Below are 21,477 nucleotides of genomic sequence, written 5' to 3' on the forward strand. Positions count from 1 at the left end.
TCCTGAGACAGTCACTCCTTTTACCAGAACAAGAAGTATTATACATGTGTATCACTGACTCTGAGACAGAAAGAGAAGACAGAAAGGACAGGTGGAACCCTTGACTATCATTCTAAAATTCTACAGTGGGATGTGTTAAAAGAGCATATACACACAAAAAGTGAACTGACAAACATAATTTGAAGGCCTTCCAACTTATTTCTCTGTGCTTTTTAACCTATTCTGAGTTCAATCATGGAGTCACTAGACTTGCTCTGCTAATATATACGAGTGAATAGGGAAAAAATAATTTTTTTAAAGATTTTATTTATTTACTCATGAGAGACACATGGAGAGAGAGAGGCAGAGACACATGCAGAGGGAGACAGGCTCCATGCAGGGAGCCCGATGTGGAACTCGATCCCAGGACTCAAGGATCACACCTTGGGCTGAAGGCAGGCACTCAACTGCTGAGCCACCCAGGCATCCCGGAAAAAAATAATAAGTTATGATTATAGTTATGGATCACAGAATCTAAATTATATGAGGAAGAATATAAGAACATCAACAGAGAAGAGGTCGATGTGGGTGGGGTACCTAAAATGAAAAAGTCAGAGGATGGGTGGCAAAAGTGAGCACAAGAAACATACTGGTAAAGGTAAGGACTAGGATGCCCAGAAATTAAGATGGGGGCACAGGAAGATCAGTAAAAATAGAAATAAAAAGAAACAAAAACAGAAATGAAGAGGTCAAGGAATAGATAGGAGAGTGCCACTTCATCAAAAACGACACACATAATTAGTGATAGAGAAGATACTAAAAAACAATCTATTCACGCAAACACACTCAAACTCAGAGAACTATTTTTGACATTACTGAATGTACTGAGAATTACCAAAAGTGATATTCTGAAAAGGGACGAATCAGACTGCCTTACCCTCTGAGCTGTCTCTGCTGCTGCAGCTGCCATGGCAGCAGCTTTGGCCTTCTCAGCTTCATCGTACGTAGGAAGGGAGGTAGCAACACTGTAGGGAGGTGGCACAGGATAAAACTCACTGTAAACTTCTGAATCTGAAGACAGGGATTAAAAAAGGATAACCATTAAAACAAACTAATTAATTTTTTATAGCCAAAAACATAATTTAATAATTTACAAAAGACAACTAAAGACTATTACTGCTTTTTGTAGTCCTAATAAGTCTATGCAACATATAAATCACTACAACTATATTTATTAGTTTAGCCTCATATTTATTATAAAGGGAAAGTACTGACAAATATTACCTAAAGACTGATATACAAAATAAAAATATCAAGATGAAATTCTTAAAGTCTATGCACAATGGAGGTGAGAAATTCACTGCATAACAAGAATCTTCTGTGCCTATTGCTATGCTCAAAGAATTGAATTTACATGCTCATACTCTCACAGCCAAAGAAATAGAAATATCAGGAATAACACTTAACCATTTAATACGTCACTTTCATATACATTAATCCTAGCAACTCTGAGTTTCAGAAAAGTAATTTGCACAGTATTGCACAATCAGTAAGTAGCAGAACCCAGGGATTTCCTGATTCCCCCTATCTGCTCTGATAATATGTGAGGTTCATTTTTCTACAGGCAGTTTTAGCAACTGCCTGAATCTCTTCGGCAAACTCAGCATCTCTCATTGCTAAAACAAACAAACAAACAAAAACCTGACAATTCTTAGCTCTTTTTTTTACTCTTCCCCCCCCATCAACCTAGTTTTTTTAGACTTTTTTTAATGAGTAATTTCTCCCTCCCCAATTTTTAAACTCTCTTTAAAATATGACCTCTAGAAACATAACACAAAAGTCCAGAGTGCTAATTAAAAAGAAACAAAACACCTGCATACCTATCACCATCTAAAGCAGTACAAGTAAAATGATACATATAGGTCAATAAACTGATTAGATTTATGCTAGAATCACTGCCATGAAAAACAAGTAGGTTCTCATAGTAGTCCACGCTATAATTTCTGTGATTTCCTCATTGTAACTACAGTATTTGTACATTTTCTCCATCAGAACTTTTTGCATTTCCAACATGAGAACACATTTCTTTCTAGCAATACTTTTCCTATTATATTTTAATGTATATTGACTTTAAAATAAGTTTTGCTAATGCTATCAATAAGAGCTAAAGATCTAAAGCTGGGCAATTTTTAATCCAATGACAGGAAGTGCTAACGGCAGTGTACTACTGAATGTTAAACACCAAAAAGGCACAAGAGTCATAAATTCTTAGAAAATACTTATTCAAAAAAAAGAAAAGAAAATACTTATTCAGATGTAAAAACACCACACGTGGCCAAGTAAATAGATTTCTTCAGTTCTGAAGACTAGAAGGAAAATTTAAGTGAAAGCAATGAATTTTAAGGCACTAACATTAAAAGTAGAAATTTAAAAACTGGAACAATGACATACATTATCCAAGAAGAGAGATCTTTTATATTAACAACAGATATGTAAGCTTTCAAAGTTTAAACTCCCACGATAGACAAAAATATCCTAACCAGTAACAGATGAAAGTTGGGAAAGAGCACAATTTTGCTACTGCTTTAATTTTCACTGGTTAATTTTACTTATTTTCTGTCTATCCTTTAAGGTAGCAGTTCTCAACCAGAAAATTTAATGTTTGAGGAGCTCCAGTCCCAGCTCCTTAAGTTGTGTGACCTCAAGCAAGTCACTTAAGCACTTTATGAAGCTCTACATTTTCATCCATAAAACTGACCCAGAAAGGCTATTACTTGCTGTATGACAGAATTTAAAAGTATTCAAGAGGACTCTGTAAGCTGTAAAAGCATTATACAAATGTCAACTATTATTACTGATGTCGCTCAGATCTGTAAGCCCAGTTGGAAAGTAACTGACTGAAGAACATAACCTCCACAGAAAATCGGTACTGTCAATGCTTAAAATACAACACTAAAAGGCTGAAGAAAAATAGTATCAATTGTTTTCATTAAAGAGATGCAAACTTCTAGAACTTAACTCTTGTGCTCAGTAACAATCATGAATGGTCTTTTAGTACAGTTGTAAAAATAAAATTTTGAGACTAGTAGTCACACACATTATAAGAATAATTGAACAGCCAGGTAGCAGGCTCCACTTGTCTTACAACTGAAAATTACCTACCTTTAAAAATGCCATGCTCTATTATCAAAACTATTCTAGAGCATAGAAAAATGAGAGGTTTCTCAGTTCATTCTATGTTGCTTCCATAATATTAATACTAAAACCATAAGGATAGTACATAAAGATCCCACTAATGAAACTGTAAAATTTCTAAAAAAATATTAACAAATCTATATCCAGAAGAGATGCGAACATGGTGATAATTTATTCTAAGAGTACAGAAATTGGCTTAAAAAATAAATCTATTAATAACATATTTCATTACATTGAAAAGTACAGGAGAAAAAACATTTAATTTTGTGATAAGGTCCCAAAAAAGATGACTTCAAGGCTTTTGGCCTACTGGAGCCATTTACTGAAATGAAGAAGAGTGACAAAGGAAAAGGTCTGGTGATAGGGGAAGAGGCAGGAGACAGTTGTGACAGTGCTGAAACTCACTCTAGTCTTTGAAACTCTTCTCATCAAGAGGTAGAGACTAATTCTTGAATAAAGACTAAACCTGGCGACTCACTTCTAACAAACCAAATGTGGCAGATATGACACTGTGTAACTTTTGAGACAATGCCATAACAGGTGACAGAGCTTCTTTTGTTTTTTTTTCTTTTAAGATTGTATTTATTCATGAGAGAGACAGAGAGGCAGAGACACAGGCAGAAGAAGAAGCAGGGTCCTCGCAGGGAGCCCAAAGCAGGATTCGATTCCAGAACCCTGGGGATCAGCCCTGAGTCGAAGGCAAATGCTCAATTGTTGAGCCACCCAGGCATTCCAGTGATAGAATTTCTATCTGGCTTTCAGAATGCTTGTTCTTGAAACCCAGCCTCCATTCAGGGAGGAAGCACAGGCCAAAATGAGAGGCCACATACAGGTGTTCTGGCCAATAGTCCCAGCTGAGGCCCTGGCTGAAGCCTACATCAGCTGCCAAATATGTTAATAAGGAAGGAATCAAGGTGACTTGAGCTCCAGGTCACCACAAGACAATAATCACATGAGATCTTGGGAGAATACTGCATAATTGGGCCTCCCCCACCCCAAAATCCATAAGAACTAATAACAATAAATAGCTCTACTCCATTTAGCTTGTTAAACAGCAGTGGCAATGGTGGCCAACAACCAAAAATATTACAATTTTAATCTTACCATCCTCCATCATTCAAAAACATACACAAACATCAGCAAAACAACTGATTTTCTTTCTTTAAGACTACCATCAAATAGGTTTTGTTTTTTTGTTTTTTTAATTTAGGATAGCAAATTCACTGAACTATATTCTGGAAACTTAAAGAATAAGAAGAAGAAAATTCAGCCCATAATAAATTTTAGCAAGCACCAATCCAACAATTAAATTATAAAATAAATAAAACTGCTATACATCAATATAAAAACTGTCCATCAAACTTGGCACTAAACAAGCATATTGATCTAAATAAACATTATATACAAATAAAAGGAGTAATCATTTATTAATTTATCAGTGAGAAAACCTTCATAAAGATGATTTTCAGTAACTGCATAAAATTGTAAATGAAAAAAGTAAATGGTTTGGTCGTTCTACACAATCCATGTGGTCTAGATAAAATCTATAGAAGCAGAAATGGTAATCAGAGAAAGCTGGCAAGAGTTTAAGACAAATGATGATACTAATTATAGAATAACAGATAAGAAAGATGAAATATTCTAGTGAAGGGATTTTTAGTATTAAAATTTTTATAACAGATTTAAAGAATGTTTCATAATGAATGTATAAAATATTTAGAGGTTATTTATAATAGTACATAAAAACATATTAAGAAACGTGTTGGTGAGGATGTGGAGAAAAAGGAACAGTCATGTACTGCTGGTGGGAATGCAAAATGGTGCAGCCAACGGTGGAAAACATTATAGAGGTTTAAAAAATTAAAAATAGAACTACCCTATGATCCAGTAATCACACTACTGGGTATTTACCCAAAGAACAGAAAACACTAATTCAAAAGCATATATACACCCCTGTATTTACTATAGCACTATTTATAATAGCCAAATTATGGAAGCCGACCTAGTGCCCCCTGATAGATGAATGGATAATGATATATACACATGCACACAATGGATTATTATTCAGCCTTTTAAAGAAGAATGAAATCTTGCCATTTGCAACAACATGGATGGAGCTAGACTATATAATGCTAAGTGATATAAGTCTGTCAAAGAAAGACAAATACCACAGAATTTCACTCATATGTGGAATTTAAGAAGCAAAACAAAGGAAAGAAAACACAGAGACATAACAAAAAAAAAAGACTACTAACCACAGAGAATAGATGGTTAGCAGAGGGGACGTGAGTAGAGGGATAAGCGAAATATGAGTGGGATGAAGAGTACACTTATCATGAGCACTAAGTAAAATACAGAATTGTTAAATCACTATATTGTAAACCTGAAACTAGTATACCACTGTATGTTAATTCTACTGGAATAAAAGTAAAAAAAAAAAAAAAAAAAGAAAAGAAAAGAAAAAAAAATATATATATATATATAAAATAATTAATTTAGCATTACTGGGAAAATATAAATTGTGGCCAGAGAAATAGATGAGGGTAGTTCTCCAGAATGACCTGAAGAGATACAATGAATAGTAGGACACAGGAACCACTGCTTCATGTCCAGGAATTATTACCGTGTATATGATTAAATTATGTGCACCCTTCACCTCTGTTCATACATACCACATTCCTGCTCACATTCAGCATCAATAACACCTTGTTTTATAACTATATAAGTAGACATAGACAAACACAAATATGTATGTGTGTATATATACATGTATGTATCTATATGTGCATGTGTCTATATATATATATACATAAATGAATTTTGTGCATATACAATTTATTTCTTCCAAAAGGAATATGCTACTCCATTAGAAATAGATTCTAGTAAGCATAATAAAGTTTACACTTGTAATTTTTTTGAAAGCAAAAATAAGAGACAAGTAATTTATGAATAAGTATTTTACAAACTGTCCTTCGAGAAAACCTTTCTTAAAAAAAAATATATAAAACCAGGAAGCCTCTTTAACAAACTCTATAATTAAACAAAACCACACTAGTTTAAAAAAAAAAAAAAAAGCCTGAACTACTAAAAGTATTACTAAATGTTTGGTACTAAAAACAATACCTGAAGTTGTAGGTACTTCCACAGTAATACTACTATAAGGTGGAGGAGAAGACTCCGTTTCAAGTACCGATGCTGAAGGAGTGGTCTGAATGATCTGTGGTGTTGGGTTTGAAGTTGATGATTGTTCTACAGCCGATGACTCTGAATTATCCTCTTCATTGTGAAGCTAAGAGAACAAAGAAAAAGAAGTATTAATGTCATTCTGATTATTATTTTAAAAAATTTTTTTAAAGATTTTTACTTATTCATGAGAGACAGATAGAGAGAGAGGCAGACATAGGCAGAGGGAGGAGAAGCAGGCTACATGCAGGGAGTCCGATGCAGGACTCGATCCTGGGACTCCAGGATCACACCTTGAGCTGAAGGTAGATGCCCAACTGCTGAGCCACCCAGGCGTCTCTATTTTTTTTAATTTTAAGAGAATTTTTAAAGATTATTTCAGGGAAAGGATCATTTTTTAGCTAAAAACAAAGTAAAACCATTTAAAAAGATGAACAAAATTTGTAAGAGACTTAAGTAGTCATGAAGAATTTAAATTTTGGTTGTTTCTTTACAGTAAAAATGAAGTTCAAATTAAGAAAGCATAAAGAAAAAAATCATGACTACAAATAGATTCAAATTCATTCAATCCTACCATAAATATTGTCTACCATGTGTTAATCACTGTGTACTACGGTGAAAAGTAAAGCACCTAATAATAAAACCACAATACCATTTCTATTACACTAGTATCTAGCATAATTGAAAATGTAACCTGAATTAATAAAAGGAAATAATAAACATTCCAAAAATGTAGAATACTCTGATGTTTTTCTCAAGTACCCAAAGAATTACTTATAAAGCAAGATCAATCAATCCAATGTAAAATCCTGGAAGATGTTCTTCAACACAACATATTTATTGAAAGCTCAGTAAGTGCAAGATAATATTTTGGATCTGCAATCGTTTAACTCATTTAATCCTCACAACAAATCTATGAAATAGAGAATGTTATCCCATTTGACAGATTAAAAGGGTGGGGGTGAATACAACCTTGAAAATGTAGATATCTAAAGTAACTTGCCAGACATCACAGCAGCTAGGAAGGGTAAGGCCAGGAATCAAACCTAAGCAGTAGGGCTATGGACTTATTACTTCATTTATAAGTATTCTTTTAAATGCTCATTTGTTAGGAGATGATAATAACATGTAGGCAAACTAACTATAGGTCAACCAAAAGCATCAATACTCTAAAAAAGTGACTCATCGAAAAGGCATGCCTTGGTACACAGTCTGTTAAATAGACAACTGCCTTTGGCTCAGGTCATAATCTCAGGGTCTTGGGAATGAGCCCAGCCCTGCATCACATAGGGCTCCCTGCTCAGTGGGAAATCTGCTTCTCCCTCTCCCTCCGCTCCCCCACCCCTTGGGATTTTTCTCTCTCTACTAAATAAATAAAATCTTTTTTAAAAAATTTTAAGAGGTACTATAATTCACCTAAAATATATTCGGAAAAGATTCTTACTAGATTTTTTAAGATACTTTTAAATTCGCTAGAATCTTGGTTTGAAGAGAAACTACAGGTCTTCAACATTATTCAATTTTCATACCTTAATTTATTCTTGCACTTTAAAGAAATTCAATGTTAAAAATAATCCCCAAAATAAATTTTGTCGCAGAGCAAATCTGTACACACACAAATCTGAGTTCTGTGATGTAGTGAGGAAAAAAAAAAAAAAAAAGAGCATGCAAATTTTTGTTCCCCCTTTTAGGAGCTTTGATAAACCTCTTTTCAGTTCCTCGGTGTCTCCAAGTCTAAGTTCAAAATGCAGCCAAAATCCTCATAGAATTGTAAAATAACATTTGAAAAGCATCTAACATTAACACCTAACACACAGAAGGCATTTAATAAATACTAGTTTCCTCCTTCCCCTCTAATTTAATATACTTTATTTTGTGGCCTGAAATAATTTGGTGCTATCAGTCCAATAAGTAGTTATTCCCTTGCCTCAAAATATATATATATATGCAAAGTAAAATTTACTTCACTACTGTTTGTATGTGTCTTGGTTAGTGATCACACTAGCATGATACTTCTGTGAGTTCATAAATTCTATTGTAACAGAACTGCCATAAACATACTTAAAATCATTCCTCAAGTTAATAAGTTTGTTTTTTTCTTTTCCCCTAACACCAAGGTTTAGGTAATAACATTTACTCACAGATACTGAATTTAAGGTCAAATAATCATAAAGTGAATTTTCTATGAGTTTTGTATTTACTTGCAGCAGTTTTCTAAGCAGGCATCACATGACCATCCTCCTGACTAGCAACACTCTGTCTTGCGTCACCAAGCATCTTCTATGTTTCCTATTACAAGGTACCCAGGAGAGTTCCATCTTTGATCATACTTTGAAGAGCAAAAATATTAGATGAGCAAGTTAAAGCAAATAAAAGTAAATATACTTATATTAAGTATATAGTATAAACTTACCATTATCAACTAAACAATTAACAGTGATGGTGTCAAAAAAAGGAAAACCACTGTCCTATCTCTATTCTTAATGCTGCAAATGTGGATGAAGTGTACTAAAGAAAAAGATCCTATATGACAAAATAGCTCTCCTCTGGTTCCTCACAAGAAACACTCCTTACCATATCAAATACATAAATGTGCTTCCCAGAATGACCAACTTAACTTAAAACCTATCCAAATGTATTCATGGGTGCCTGGGTGGCTCAGTCAGTTAAGCATCTGCCTTCAGCTTACGATCTGAGTCCCAGGATTGAACCCCAAGTTGGGCTCCCTGCTCAGCGGGGAGTCAACTTATCCCTCTGCCCCTCCCTCCGCTCATGCTTTCTCTCAAATAAATAAATAAAATCTTTAAAAACAGACGAAAAAAAAGTAACTACAGATACTTTTACATATGATCTCAGAAGTAAAGCTTACTTGTAAAACATACCCTAAATTATTTCAACTGCCCTATCTCACACTTTGTTTTATTTTTACAAAATTATAATATACGGTGAACATGTCCCATGTATCAACAGTAAAATCCAATAACTCAATCAGTAATCTCTACCCACTGTGGCAGAGAACTTCCAAAATTCAACTTGTTATTTTTGATATGTTTGGTGCCTCTATAAATTAGCCTACTTTGCCTTTTAACGAAATTCATTCAAGAGTTCAAATCAAATTACATGCTCATCAAATTAATGCCATTTATGGAAATTTTCCTTAATCATGTTGTCCAGTGGTTCTATTTTATATTCTTTAAGGATTATAATAAGCAGCCAAAAAAAAGGGGGGGAGGGTCAGAGATTAGTGGGATGAGAACTCCATATATACAATAATGAACTAGGGAAAAAAAAAAAACAATAATGAACTAGGCTCTGTCTACTGTCTACATATCACCTCAAAAGTGATACTCCTAGCTTGTCCTATTTTTGAGCCTCCTGGAAAAAACACGGGCAACAGCAAATGAAAACTAAAATATGTCTTGAATATAGTGACCAGGATGATGAAAGGTTGCATATAAAGCCAGTTGTTTAGCCTGAAGGATAAAAGAATGACAAGAGGGCCGTCTTAAGCATATTTGTAGTTAGTCCTTATTTGATGTATATGTATTATTTTTGAAATAAGACAACCATAAGCATTATGATTAACACTAGCTGAAAGTCCAGCCTTCCCATGTGTAAACTATTGTTTCTTTTCCTTTAATTGGCAGCTCTCCTTTGCTGTAGCACTTCATTCTATCTTAAGATAAAAGATTAATAACTGTGAGCATTGCTTTTTGAGAAGCTATGTTTTCTAAACATATCAAAATGAGAATGTATGGATGAACTAGAGTGTTGTTCAGTGAATATCTGAAAAAAAAAGTTGTCAAAAAGAAAAAAAAAGGTATGCAAAGAGATAATGTATTTTGAATACTACCATATTCTGACTACATTTAATACCAGAAGACAAAACTGGGAAGAAGAGTTTGTAGTTGTAAGGAGATAACTTTTAACTCTATAAAAGACTGTTAAAATTTTAATTAGATCTTTTAAATTATGAGAACACTAGCTTTTCTGTAGGGCAACAAATAGCTTCAGGCAGATTTTGGATGAATCTCTGGCAGGGCTGCTATAACTAGGATGGCCATACAGCTGTTTTTCCCAGGACAGTCCTAGTTTATACCTATTATTTCAGGGTTCCACTCAATTTAGCATTTTCTCCACCCCTTTCATTCTCAAGAAAATTGAATGATCATCCTACATATAATGGGATTTTTGCCCTTTGTATGATATTAATAGATGACAAAGGCTTCTTTGAACTCTTATATAATGTGACTCCAGCAAAAATCTATGGTCATCTCTATCATTCTATGTTGCCTTCTTTAACACCTGAATCAGAGGAAAAAACAGATTAGAGCTGCAATAAAATCAACTGGTAGAATCAAGCTACCCATTTTAATCATTCACAGAGAAAGTGAGCTATCTTATCTATGCTGCTAGGGATAAGGTAATATAGCAGGGGCTAAACAATCCCTGCAGATAGCCCAAGTGATCTAAACCAATAGCTCAGAAGGTAGATTCCCACAAAGCACTGCTGCTTGGCAAATGAAGGTAGATTTTCTACCAATAAAACTTCTAGGTCTTCCTAATGATATAAACACACTATTTATTTAGCAAATTAACAGGATTATCTTAATTTTAGGGTTACTTCCACTAAAACTTCATTGTCTCTGGACATTTTTCCATTAATAAAAACTAAATGTTTTAATGTATTAAATGAATGTTTATGTTAAAAGTAAAAATATAAACAATTAGGAAAGAATATATAAGAAATGAGTATTAATAAAAAAACTGTGAGTTGGCAAATTATGCCTAGTTTTCAGCCTCTTCTCTTCAAAGTACAGAATCCTGGTTGTAGTTTTATATTTAATACTTTCTTCTTAGTATGAAAGATATCATTATTTCATTATTCATGGTGCTCCACAAAAAGCACCATGAGCTCCAGATGCTCTATTACCTGAACAAGTCTGCAAAACAACTGTTTAAAACTAAGTATCAAAAAAAAAAAAAGAAAAAAATAAAATAAAACAAAACTAAGTATCATCAGATATTTTATGAGGGCACAACTAAACTATCTTTTAAATAAATAAGGATTGTTTCATTGTAAAATTGCTATTGTCTGTTCACATGTCAGTTGAAAAAAAAACATGCAAAGAGTATATATGTAACTGAATGTTTAAAATAATGAGAGATTATTTGTGTAATACACATGTGCAATCAAAATTTTTGGAAAGATAAGCAAGAAACAGGAAAGAACTGCAGGTGAGGAGAGAGACTTCATTGTTTTCTACTACTTGAATTTTTCACCCTAAATATAAGTTATTTTGAAATTTTTAATAAACTCAAAATGCAATAAAATGAAACCTCTAGTTTCTGGTTTGGTATATCTCAGAAGCAATGAGGTAATACGGGTAAGCACCATATTCTACGATAAAAAGCTTTCTCCAACATAACTATTACATAATATCATTACAGCAGTCCCCCTAGGTTTATGTATATGCAATTTTCTAATAAAAATAACACAACCTGTAATTGCAGCCAAAATAATATACATTAGAAGAATGTAATACACAATATGTATCTGTTTTAAGAAAAAATAAGAGAGATATTTAATGAGACAACAGAATGATTAAAGAACAGAAGACAAAATCTATAATGCCAGACTAGACTGTTTATCTGAGCTTTAGGCCTGTATCATTTATTACTATTAATTCATTTCTTTGAAACATTAAACATAATCACATAAAAGAAAAGAACTCTGAGCTATATATGTTCAATTATTTCCATATCACACATTCTGTGCCTAGCTAACTTCTACACATCATTCATATCTCAGATCAAAATCAAGTTCTCACAGAAGCCTTTCACATCTCCCAAAAGTAGATGAGGACTCTCTGTTGTACTCTTAAAGCACACTATTCTTCAGAGTACCTATCATAACAATTATTTATGTAATTGTTCATTTGCAATCTGTTTTCCCAGCTGAAGTAAGAGCTTTATAAAAGGTTGTATCTGTCTTCTTGAACACTACAAAAATAAAAGCTCCAAAGTATTTGGAGTCAACATTGGTTAAAATTAAAAAGAAATGCAAAATGGGTCACCAGTCAAATAGTGTAAAATGGAAGTCTTGAAAGTGAATAACCTATGTACTCTGACGTCTGTGTAAGAGCTACTTACTACCTAAGCAAGCGAAAGGATAAAAAGAGGGAGCAATATTTACATACCGAAGACCAGCAACGAACAAAGAAACTAAACAGATGTTTATAAACAGATTTTATAAATTTCTATTTTCAAAAGCACTCAACCTCTGGTTAAATTCCTTTTTATATGCTAAAGTTCCAATGTAAATATACTAGACCCTAAGATTCCCTCCTTAAGTACAAAGGGTTCTACAGGGCATCTCATTAGTTGTATCCATAGCTAATTAATGTCAAACGTGTAACCTAATTCTTTAGTTGTTACAAATAGTAAGATTTTTTTCAAAATTCTGTTTAACTTATATAGATCTTACCTAATATGTATTTATTATAAATGTGCCCTACAATTCTGTCTCCTTACCAACAGGTCAAAATGATCTTAAGACAGACTTACTAACAACTTGCTTGATCTCATGGTCCTCAAAAAAAAAAAAAAGGAAGGGGGAGTGACAGGAGAGAAATATATGAGTGTGTTATTCTATCTAACATAGGCATTAGTAATATGTAACATATTGCCATTGACAATATAATAGCAACTTGTAATGAAATGTTTCATTCCTATTTCCTTAATCAAATTAAATAAGAACACGCTGATAGATTTTCTGATTTGCATGCACCAAAATAAGTCAGCAAATGTGGTATCTGGTAAAGTTTAAAAAGCAAAATTGTCTAAGGAATTTGCTTCATAATAAAGAACTGAGATCTCAGACATTAAAATAGAGTAAAAACATCAAAATAGATGTCCTCAGACATGAAATAAGCCCCTTTCAGCAATCAGAATCTGAACAACTAGAGGTTTTAAAAGCAAACCTATTTAGGCACAAGAATGAAAAACAAGATCTAGTAAATTCTAATTGTAACCATTTCCTTTCAGGAAACTACCTCTTGCAAGTTTGTACCGTTTCATGATGCCCTGGGTACTTAGGGACCCTGGCAACTTCTAATTATTTAGGAATGTTTCTACCTTCCCAATCAGTTCATAACCTTCTGAATTTAGAAGTATGCTTTATTCATCCTAGTATCCCCTAAAATAGTTCAGTTTAGAGCTTCCAGTAGGCTTCACAGAAAATACACTGTTGTCTAAGCCTCCCAGAGTTTTTATTTTACCAAAGTGGGGAAAGAGAGCTTAGTCAAGAATGGATGCACTGAACGCTGCAAGAGCAAGAAACATCCTCATATATTCCTATGATTTCCTCAGTGCTTTATACATAGTGGAAACCTGAAATATTTATTTAATTATCCAACTTTATGGGCACTCACCATAACTTAATAAGCAAATGTTGGGTCCAAAAGCTTACTAAATTAAAACATGTTTTCAAAACAAAAATTCACTGATTTATACATCCTAAACAAGAAAATAAATTCCAAATCCCCACATCATTCAAGTCTTTAGAACAATCCTAGAGACAGCCCTTCTTACCACAGCAGACAAGACAGCCAACAACAAAGAAAGTCACAAAAGTCACAAGTAGCTATCCTCTCCCACAACAAAATCAATGAGTTGGCAAGGTTAAAATCACTGAGATCACAGGATCAGAGATAAACTGCCTGAGACTGTATACACTGACAAAGGAAACATAAGTGACTTACAGCACAGAGCAGTAACAAATGCTCATAAACATAATTTTTACTCAAAAAATAGTTTACTGTGAAAAAATATAGGTACAAAACCAAAAACAGGCCATAAAGGGGGTGATCTTTTGACAAAAGTTAGTAGAAATGAAAACTCTAGGAAAACACATTTTATTGGACAAAAGAAATTAAACAGTATCACATAAAGAATATAAATTAATGAAAAAAAGAAAATATCCCTAACAATTAAAAGAGCAAAGATGTCTCTTAGAAAGGATGGAGTTGGAGCAGCTAATAAAGAGTATAAATTCACTCAACTACCTTGAAAACCAATTTGGCAATTTCGAGTAGGGCTGAAGGTGTGTAGAGTGCAATAAATCTACTTCCAGATGTCAACACTAAAAAACTCTCACACTTGGACATTAAGGTACAAGTAAAAGAATGCTTACGGCAGCACTATTTGTAATAGTGAGATTACTGAAAACTGTCTGCCAGTTGAAAATGAATACTATTCCATGATTTATAACACAATTCAATATTTTATATTGATAGATATACATGGATCATCATAGACCAATCTTTAAAACATGCGAGGTGAATAAAGCAAGCTAGGAAAGTATAAAACAGCAAAATATTGTAATAAATACATTTTCACATAATCTAAAACTAAAGTGTCTATTTTATGTAGTAAAAACATTCACAGAAATTACATAAGTCAAATTCAAGATAGCGTATGAGGAAGAAGGGAAGGGCATAAATATAAGGCTTTAAGATTATCTTTCTTTAAAAAAATAAAAGGAAAAAACTGCTCAAAGCCTGAAACACATATGGTAAAAATGCTATTATCCCCATTTGCCATTATCTCCATAGTGGATATAAAACCATCTTTTACATTATTTTCTGTACTTTTCATTATATTTGAAATGTTTTATAATTTTAATGTTTACACTTTTAAAAAGTTGAGCTAAGTTGTCTTCCATGTATAAAGTATTTACAACACCCGTGACTTCTTGAAAAAAAATTACTCCATAATGAAAACCAGGCAATCAGAAAATGAATCAAAGAAAAAGAAAAGATATGGTGGTTAGCACTGAATTCTCTTAAAAATGCAACTAACAGTGAATACAGAGCTAGAGACTAAATAGCTGCTGGCAAACAGAAAAGAAACATACACTCTGAAAAAGTAAAAATATACGCAACATTAAAATCAGGAAATGGGGAAAAGATGAGATGAGAGAAAGTATTAGTTATCACTCACCTATCACCGCAGGGATTTACTCTCTAAGATCTAAAATTAAAACATACCATTTTTTAAATTACCCCAACCAAGTTCTTACTGGTTTTCATTTTTTTCTTAATTTTAGTGTTTTAAGTCTTACATAATCTAATAGCTCTGTGTTAAAGAAACCTTTATCTAGAATCCAGCAGTTCTTTAAATTTTTTTCCCTGGGTGTTAAATTCAAACAAAATCATATTTCACATTTTCATTTTTTAAAACAACATAAATAACATTATTGTTTTTGTAACATTGTTCCCTTCTATACGTACAAATGAAATTATGCTCACCAAATGCTAACTTAAGTTATTTCTGGTTGGTAAGGTATGGATGCCTAGATTGCTTCTTTCTCTGTACTTATACTGCCGTATTTTTAAGAACACATTTACTTTGACTACACCCAAAGAATCTAATCAGAAACTTAAAACAGGATTTCTTTATAAAACTGTTCATCACAGTTTTTTTAAAGATTTTATTTATTTATTCATGAGATACACAGAGAGAGAGAGAGAGAGAGAGAGCGCGCGGCAGAGACACAGGCAGAGGGAGAAGCAAGCTTCATGCAGGGAGCCGAATGAGGGACTCGATCCCGGGTCTCCAGGATCATGCTCTGGGCTGAAAGCGGCACTAAACCGCTGAGCGACCCAGGCTGCCCATGTCATCACAGTTTTATAACGGAAAACTGGAAACAATGTATAAACACATAATATCAATATAACAAAACACTATGCAGCCATTTAGGATGGTGTTTCTAACATGAAAATAACATAAAGAAATGATCATGACATTGTATTAAAGAAGTAACAAAATAGTGTACTAACTCATAAATTATTCTATTTTTAAATAAGAAAAAATGTTACAAAATGACAGCTGACAAAATGGGCAGCATGAGTGCTTGCCAAGTTGTCCAAATTTTTTATTTCTTTGATTTTTACTTTTCTTTTTTTCTTTTTTACTTTTCTATTTTTCCCAAGTTCCTTAGAACTGGAAGATGAAAGTAAGAAACATTCTTTTATGTTCTTAAAGTAAGACACAAAGTGGTACATTAAAGAGATTTCCACTTTGACTAAAGGAATAATTTTCTGTAAGTTATAAAACTGACAATGTAAAATTTCTCAATTATACTGAAAGAAAAAAATCACCACAGATGGTACATCCATTCAATCATCTTTTATAACCATTATCTTTATAAGAAAACAAAGGTACATAAACCAACATGATCATGTTTGTTATTTTCAATCAGTCCAATTAATAGTGCTAAATAGATATGAACACGTATCCATTTTAGTGTGATGATTTTCTAATGAAACCTATCTTAGAGGTCGGAATAACTCTTACGAGCTTTTTCTTTGTCTCCTCTCCATCTATAAGAGTTATCTTCATGGTGTCCTTTTTTGCCTTTGTTAATCACATTATATGATTCTTCTAAATAAATTACAAAGGCATTCAGTTTTCACAGTAATACTATCTACTCCTTATACTCTAATTGTAAGGATGGCACAGCACACTAACCAATGTTAGTGCCACCAATGTTCCAACTGTTTTATTAAAATTTTTCCACAAACAACTCCATGAGAAAATGTTCATTAAGCACCCAATACAGCAGTAGTAAGCTACAGTGGCAATAACTCTTGTGTTGGTCAGTTTGCTTTCATGACAGCCCTATGTGTAAGTGTAAACAGAACCTTCTTCAATCCAAACCAAACTCTAGAAATCAGATACTTCACATTATCTAGATGCTATATGGTAGGAAAGTACAGACATGATCAAAGGACATAGAAGCTGATGGAAGATGCGCCCAATGGTCAAATCTGGGATGAGCTGAGCCTCATGATAAATGATAACAGCATCAGATTAAACCTAGTAGAATAAAATAAGAATTCTATTAATTCATACCGATATAAATGAATAAATTGGAGAAAAGGAAAATGTTTCCTTATAGAATCCTAAATAAATGTAGAAGAAATGACAGAATTAGGAAATCACCATTTGACAACACAACCACCAGAACTATTTTTCAGGCTATCATAATCAATGAATTCTAGAGCCAATGGGTGAAAAGTATAAATATATCTGTGGGGAATAGCACAAAATTACAGATGCAAATCTTTCCAAAACACTATCATGAAAGACTAAAAGGATTAGAGAACAGTTCCAGATTAAAAGAGACTAACAGACACAATACTAAGCACAAGATTTAATCAAGGATTGAATCCTGACATTGTAAAAATGTATTTTCTTTTGCTATAAAAGATCTTAGGGAAATTGGTGAAATTTGTTTACAGGTTACATTATTATATAAGTATTATCGATTTCAATAATTTGCACTGTAGTTTATAATAGAATGCCTTTGTTTTCAGAAAATATACACAGAGACGTTTAGATGTAAAGGGACAGCATGGTTGCTATTTAAAATGTTTCAGAAAAAAAACATAGTATACATTTGTATGCGTATACACATTTAAAGAAAATATCACAAAGCAAATATTTAAAAAGTTCAATATTTGAGGAAACTGGATAAACGATATACATGAATTCTTTGCAATATTTTTCCACTCATTTCTGTAAGCTTAACATATTTTAAAATAAAAGTTAAAAAACAAAATGCTACATAAGAAAATGATTATGTAAAAACCAACAGATTAACTTAAACTCTACAACAAATCCAGCTTCTAACAATTTCCAATAAAGTATCAAAATCCTACAGACCATGAAAAACCTCTAGACCTTCAGTCACTTTACAAAACGATTTCTCCAGGGACGCCCGGGTGGCTCAGCGGTTGAGCGTCTGCCTTCGGCGCAGGGCGTGATCCTGGGATCTGGGATCGAGTTCCACATCAAGCTCCCTGTAAGGAACCTGCTACTCCCTCTGCCTATGTCTCTGCCTCTCTCTGTCTCTGTGTCTCTCCTGAATAAATAAATAAACCTTAAAAAAAAAAAAAAAAAAAAGATTTCTACATCTTAGTACTTGGTCACAAGCTCCTAGCCTTTATCTTTCTCACTCCCTTAATTTCCACTAAATGTATTCTTTGGGTCCTCCATTCACTAACCACTTTCTATTGTACGTAGCCAGGATTATAAAGTGAAAAATCTGCATAATATTCACACTCCATTTCTTAGTTCTTATATCCTCTGCTACATCTACCCTTTTGGAATGAGTCTAACTGCTATTCTCTTGGTAGAGAGAGGAAAAGAAATCACAAGATTATGCCACTACAGATTTATTCTAATTCCTGCTGGGCTATCAGAACTAGTCCTCACCAGGGCAGGTGTTTCAACTTGCCAATCTCCTATTCCCCACTTCCAACCTTGGAGTTCTCAAAAGTCTCTGCTTCCTACTTCACAGAGGAAAACAGGTTTTCAAGCAAAAATTCCTTCAACTTTTCTCCCCTGCATCTCTAAATTTAGCATTATGGCATCTATCCGAACTTAAACTCCTTGCTCCTAAATGCCAGACAACTGTACAAAGAAGATCCTGCCTCCCAATGGATCGTTTTTACTTTAAATTGTCTCTCTTTCCTTTTTCCACTAATTTCCTTCTCTCTACCCACATGTATATTCTATTTATGCCATACTTAAAAAAGAGAAAAACTGCCATCAGCTAAAAATAAAGGGTTTTCTTCCCCTTGTGCTTTTTGAACTACTTCCATCTCTCCTTTCTTGCCTTCAGTGCCAAACATCCTAAAAGAGAGAGAGCGCGCGAGAGATCTATTCTTATTCTGTGCACTTTTAATTCTCATTTCCTCCCAATCCATTACCAACTGGCTTTCACTCAAAGAGTTCTTGCTAAGAACACCTACCTCCTAATTGTTGAACCCAAAAGTCTTTTTTCTTAGTCCTCATTATAAGAAAACCTTTAATACATTCAACACAATTGAGTGTATTTCTAATTGGTTTATCTTTAGTCTCTGGAGAACTATTTCCTTCTGGCTTTCCTCCTACCTCTGACTATTCATTTTGTTTCTCTTGTAGGGGTCCTTATTTTACTCTGCCAACTTGAAAGAGTCTTAGCTGAAACTGAATCAAGAACTGTGGAGACTGCCTCTAACAGAGAGACTGGATTGAAGCTGGATAGTGTGTAATTGGTATGATTTAGTTTCATTTGCAAGGACATGAGGCAACTATCCTCATGTAATAGTGTTAAAGTTACTATTACAAGCATTCATTTGTCATTACAAAATTAGCATGGTGTACTTTCTGGTTTTACATTTCCTTAGATGATTGGGTAGCTGCTAAGTGAATAAATTAGAAAAGAAGATAATCTGATGCCAGAAGATCTAAATTCAAGATATCTACCACCTCCTAGCTGCATAATCCTGACTGGTCTTCAAGCCTCATCTTTTTTCTGTGAATCATTCATTTCTATTCAATTGCTCAACCAATATTTTACTAAGTGCCTCGTAGGTTCTAGGTACTATACTAGGTGTAAGTAATGGATATAAATGCCAACCCATCAATCCCTAGAACTTCTAGCTTTCAACAAGTAGGAGTTCTGAAGCAAGGTCACGATACAGTAAAACTAGGGCTGCAACAGGGAATAAAGGAAATAAAGGTCTGCATATTTTATCACAGGTAAATCAGAGAGCCAAGACCAGCAATGATCTAGGACTGAGACATCAATTTTCCCTCAGTAAACACAGAGAAGCTATGAACAGAATCCTCAAGCAAAACTAAATACAGTAATACCAGTTACTGAGATAAACTGTTAATGATTCATCCAGGAAGCACAGCAAATGACAAGATGCCATTGCAGACAAAAGTTGAAGGGCTCATCCATCAGTGTCATATGCCAAAGCAAACCCTCAAAAACTGGCTGATAAATCTAAATACATAATCTCAGTAACTTCATAATATCAGAAGCCAAACACACACATGATCTCTCTCTGTTCCTTTCAAAAAAAAGTTAGTTATCGTGTGCCTCTGTGCTGATTCACCCTATTTATTTCTATGTAAATAATAATATCTTCACATTATAGGGATCACTATAATGTCACACTTCTAAATACTGGTCAATAGAGAAACACTATTACATTGAGGTTTTCCATGCAACTTGACATTACTGGCATTTTTGAATAAAAATTTACACACTTGAATTCCACTGCTTTATTGATTTGCACTAGGAGCAAAGATGCATAAGAAAAACATGTTATAACTTGAGCAAAAATGACTTTCCAGAAAGAAAAAAAAACAGAGCAAAATTACTTTCCAGAGAGAAACTGAGTAGGTGGTTCTCTATGATACTCAAATTCCAATTGTCAGCAAACCTCAGCACACATTATAAAACAAATTCATCAAATAGTTTTTGAGGGGGGGAAATGCTGGTAATCTAAATGCTTTACTTTCTGAAAAAGGGCATTTTGTTTTAAAGAGAAATCTTTCTTTTTGAAAGAGAGAGTACATGAGACCACAGGGGGAGGGGCAGAGAAGAGGGAAAGAATCTTAAGCAGACCTCCCTGCTGAGCACCGAGTTTGATATGGGGCTTGATCTCATGACCTTGAGATCACTACTGAAGAGGAAATCAAAAGTCCAACTTAACCAACTGAGCCACCCATGGTGCCCCAAAGAGAAATCTTTAGTTAGCATAACTAAAACACTGATTAAGACTTGAAAGTATTTCATTATACGTTAATTTTGCTCTAAACAAGGTCAACAAAAAGCACTGTGTAGACAATAAAGTACAGATAAATGAAATAAAATACTAGCACAAATAGTTCTAAGCCTATCCTCAATTACCTGTATTGGACTAAGAATAAGAAGCATACTGGGTTTAAATAATGAGGGTTTGAACCAATTTTTCTAGATTCAAGTCTAGGCTCCAGCACTTACCAACAACCTGTGACCAGCCTGAGCTTCAGTTCCATCATTTAAAACAGGAAATACTTACTCAGAGAGTTTTTGTAAAGATTACAAAAATTAACCTTTGTAAATACTTAGAATAATGCCAGACATAGTAAAAACCCAATAAATGTTTGTTTATAAAACAAAACAGGATTCCTGGGTGGCTCAGTGATTGAGCATCTGTCTTCAGCCCAGGGTGTGATCCTGGAGTCCCCAGATCGAGTCCCACATCGGGCTCCCTGCATAGAGCCTGCTTCTCC

General features: G+C 33.8%; 1 protein-coding gene across 2 annotated transcripts in view; it reads right to left on the reverse strand.

Moving 5' to 3' along the window:
* The window catches only part of NDFIP2 (Nedd4 family interacting protein 2), a 123,906-nt gene that overhangs the window by 27,313 nt on the left and 75,116 nt on the right, over positions 1–21,477 (reverse strand). For both annotated transcript variants that reach the window (XM_072782669.1, XM_072782668.1), the window contains 2 exons: positions 6,298–6,463; positions 917–1,050 (listed from right to left, as the gene is read on the reverse strand). In XM_072782669.1, the coding sequence (XP_072638770.1) occupies positions 917–1,050; positions 6,298–6,463 (300 nt within the window). The remainder of the gene's footprint in view (positions 1–916; positions 1,051–6,297; positions 6,464–21,477) is intronic.

The sequence above is a fragment of the Canis lupus genome, chromosome 17 (assembly GCF_048164855.1).
Source record: "Canis lupus baileyi chromosome 17, mCanLup2.hap1, whole genome shotgun sequence".
Lineage (NCBI taxonomy): Eukaryota > Metazoa > Chordata > Mammalia > Carnivora > Canidae > Canis > Canis lupus.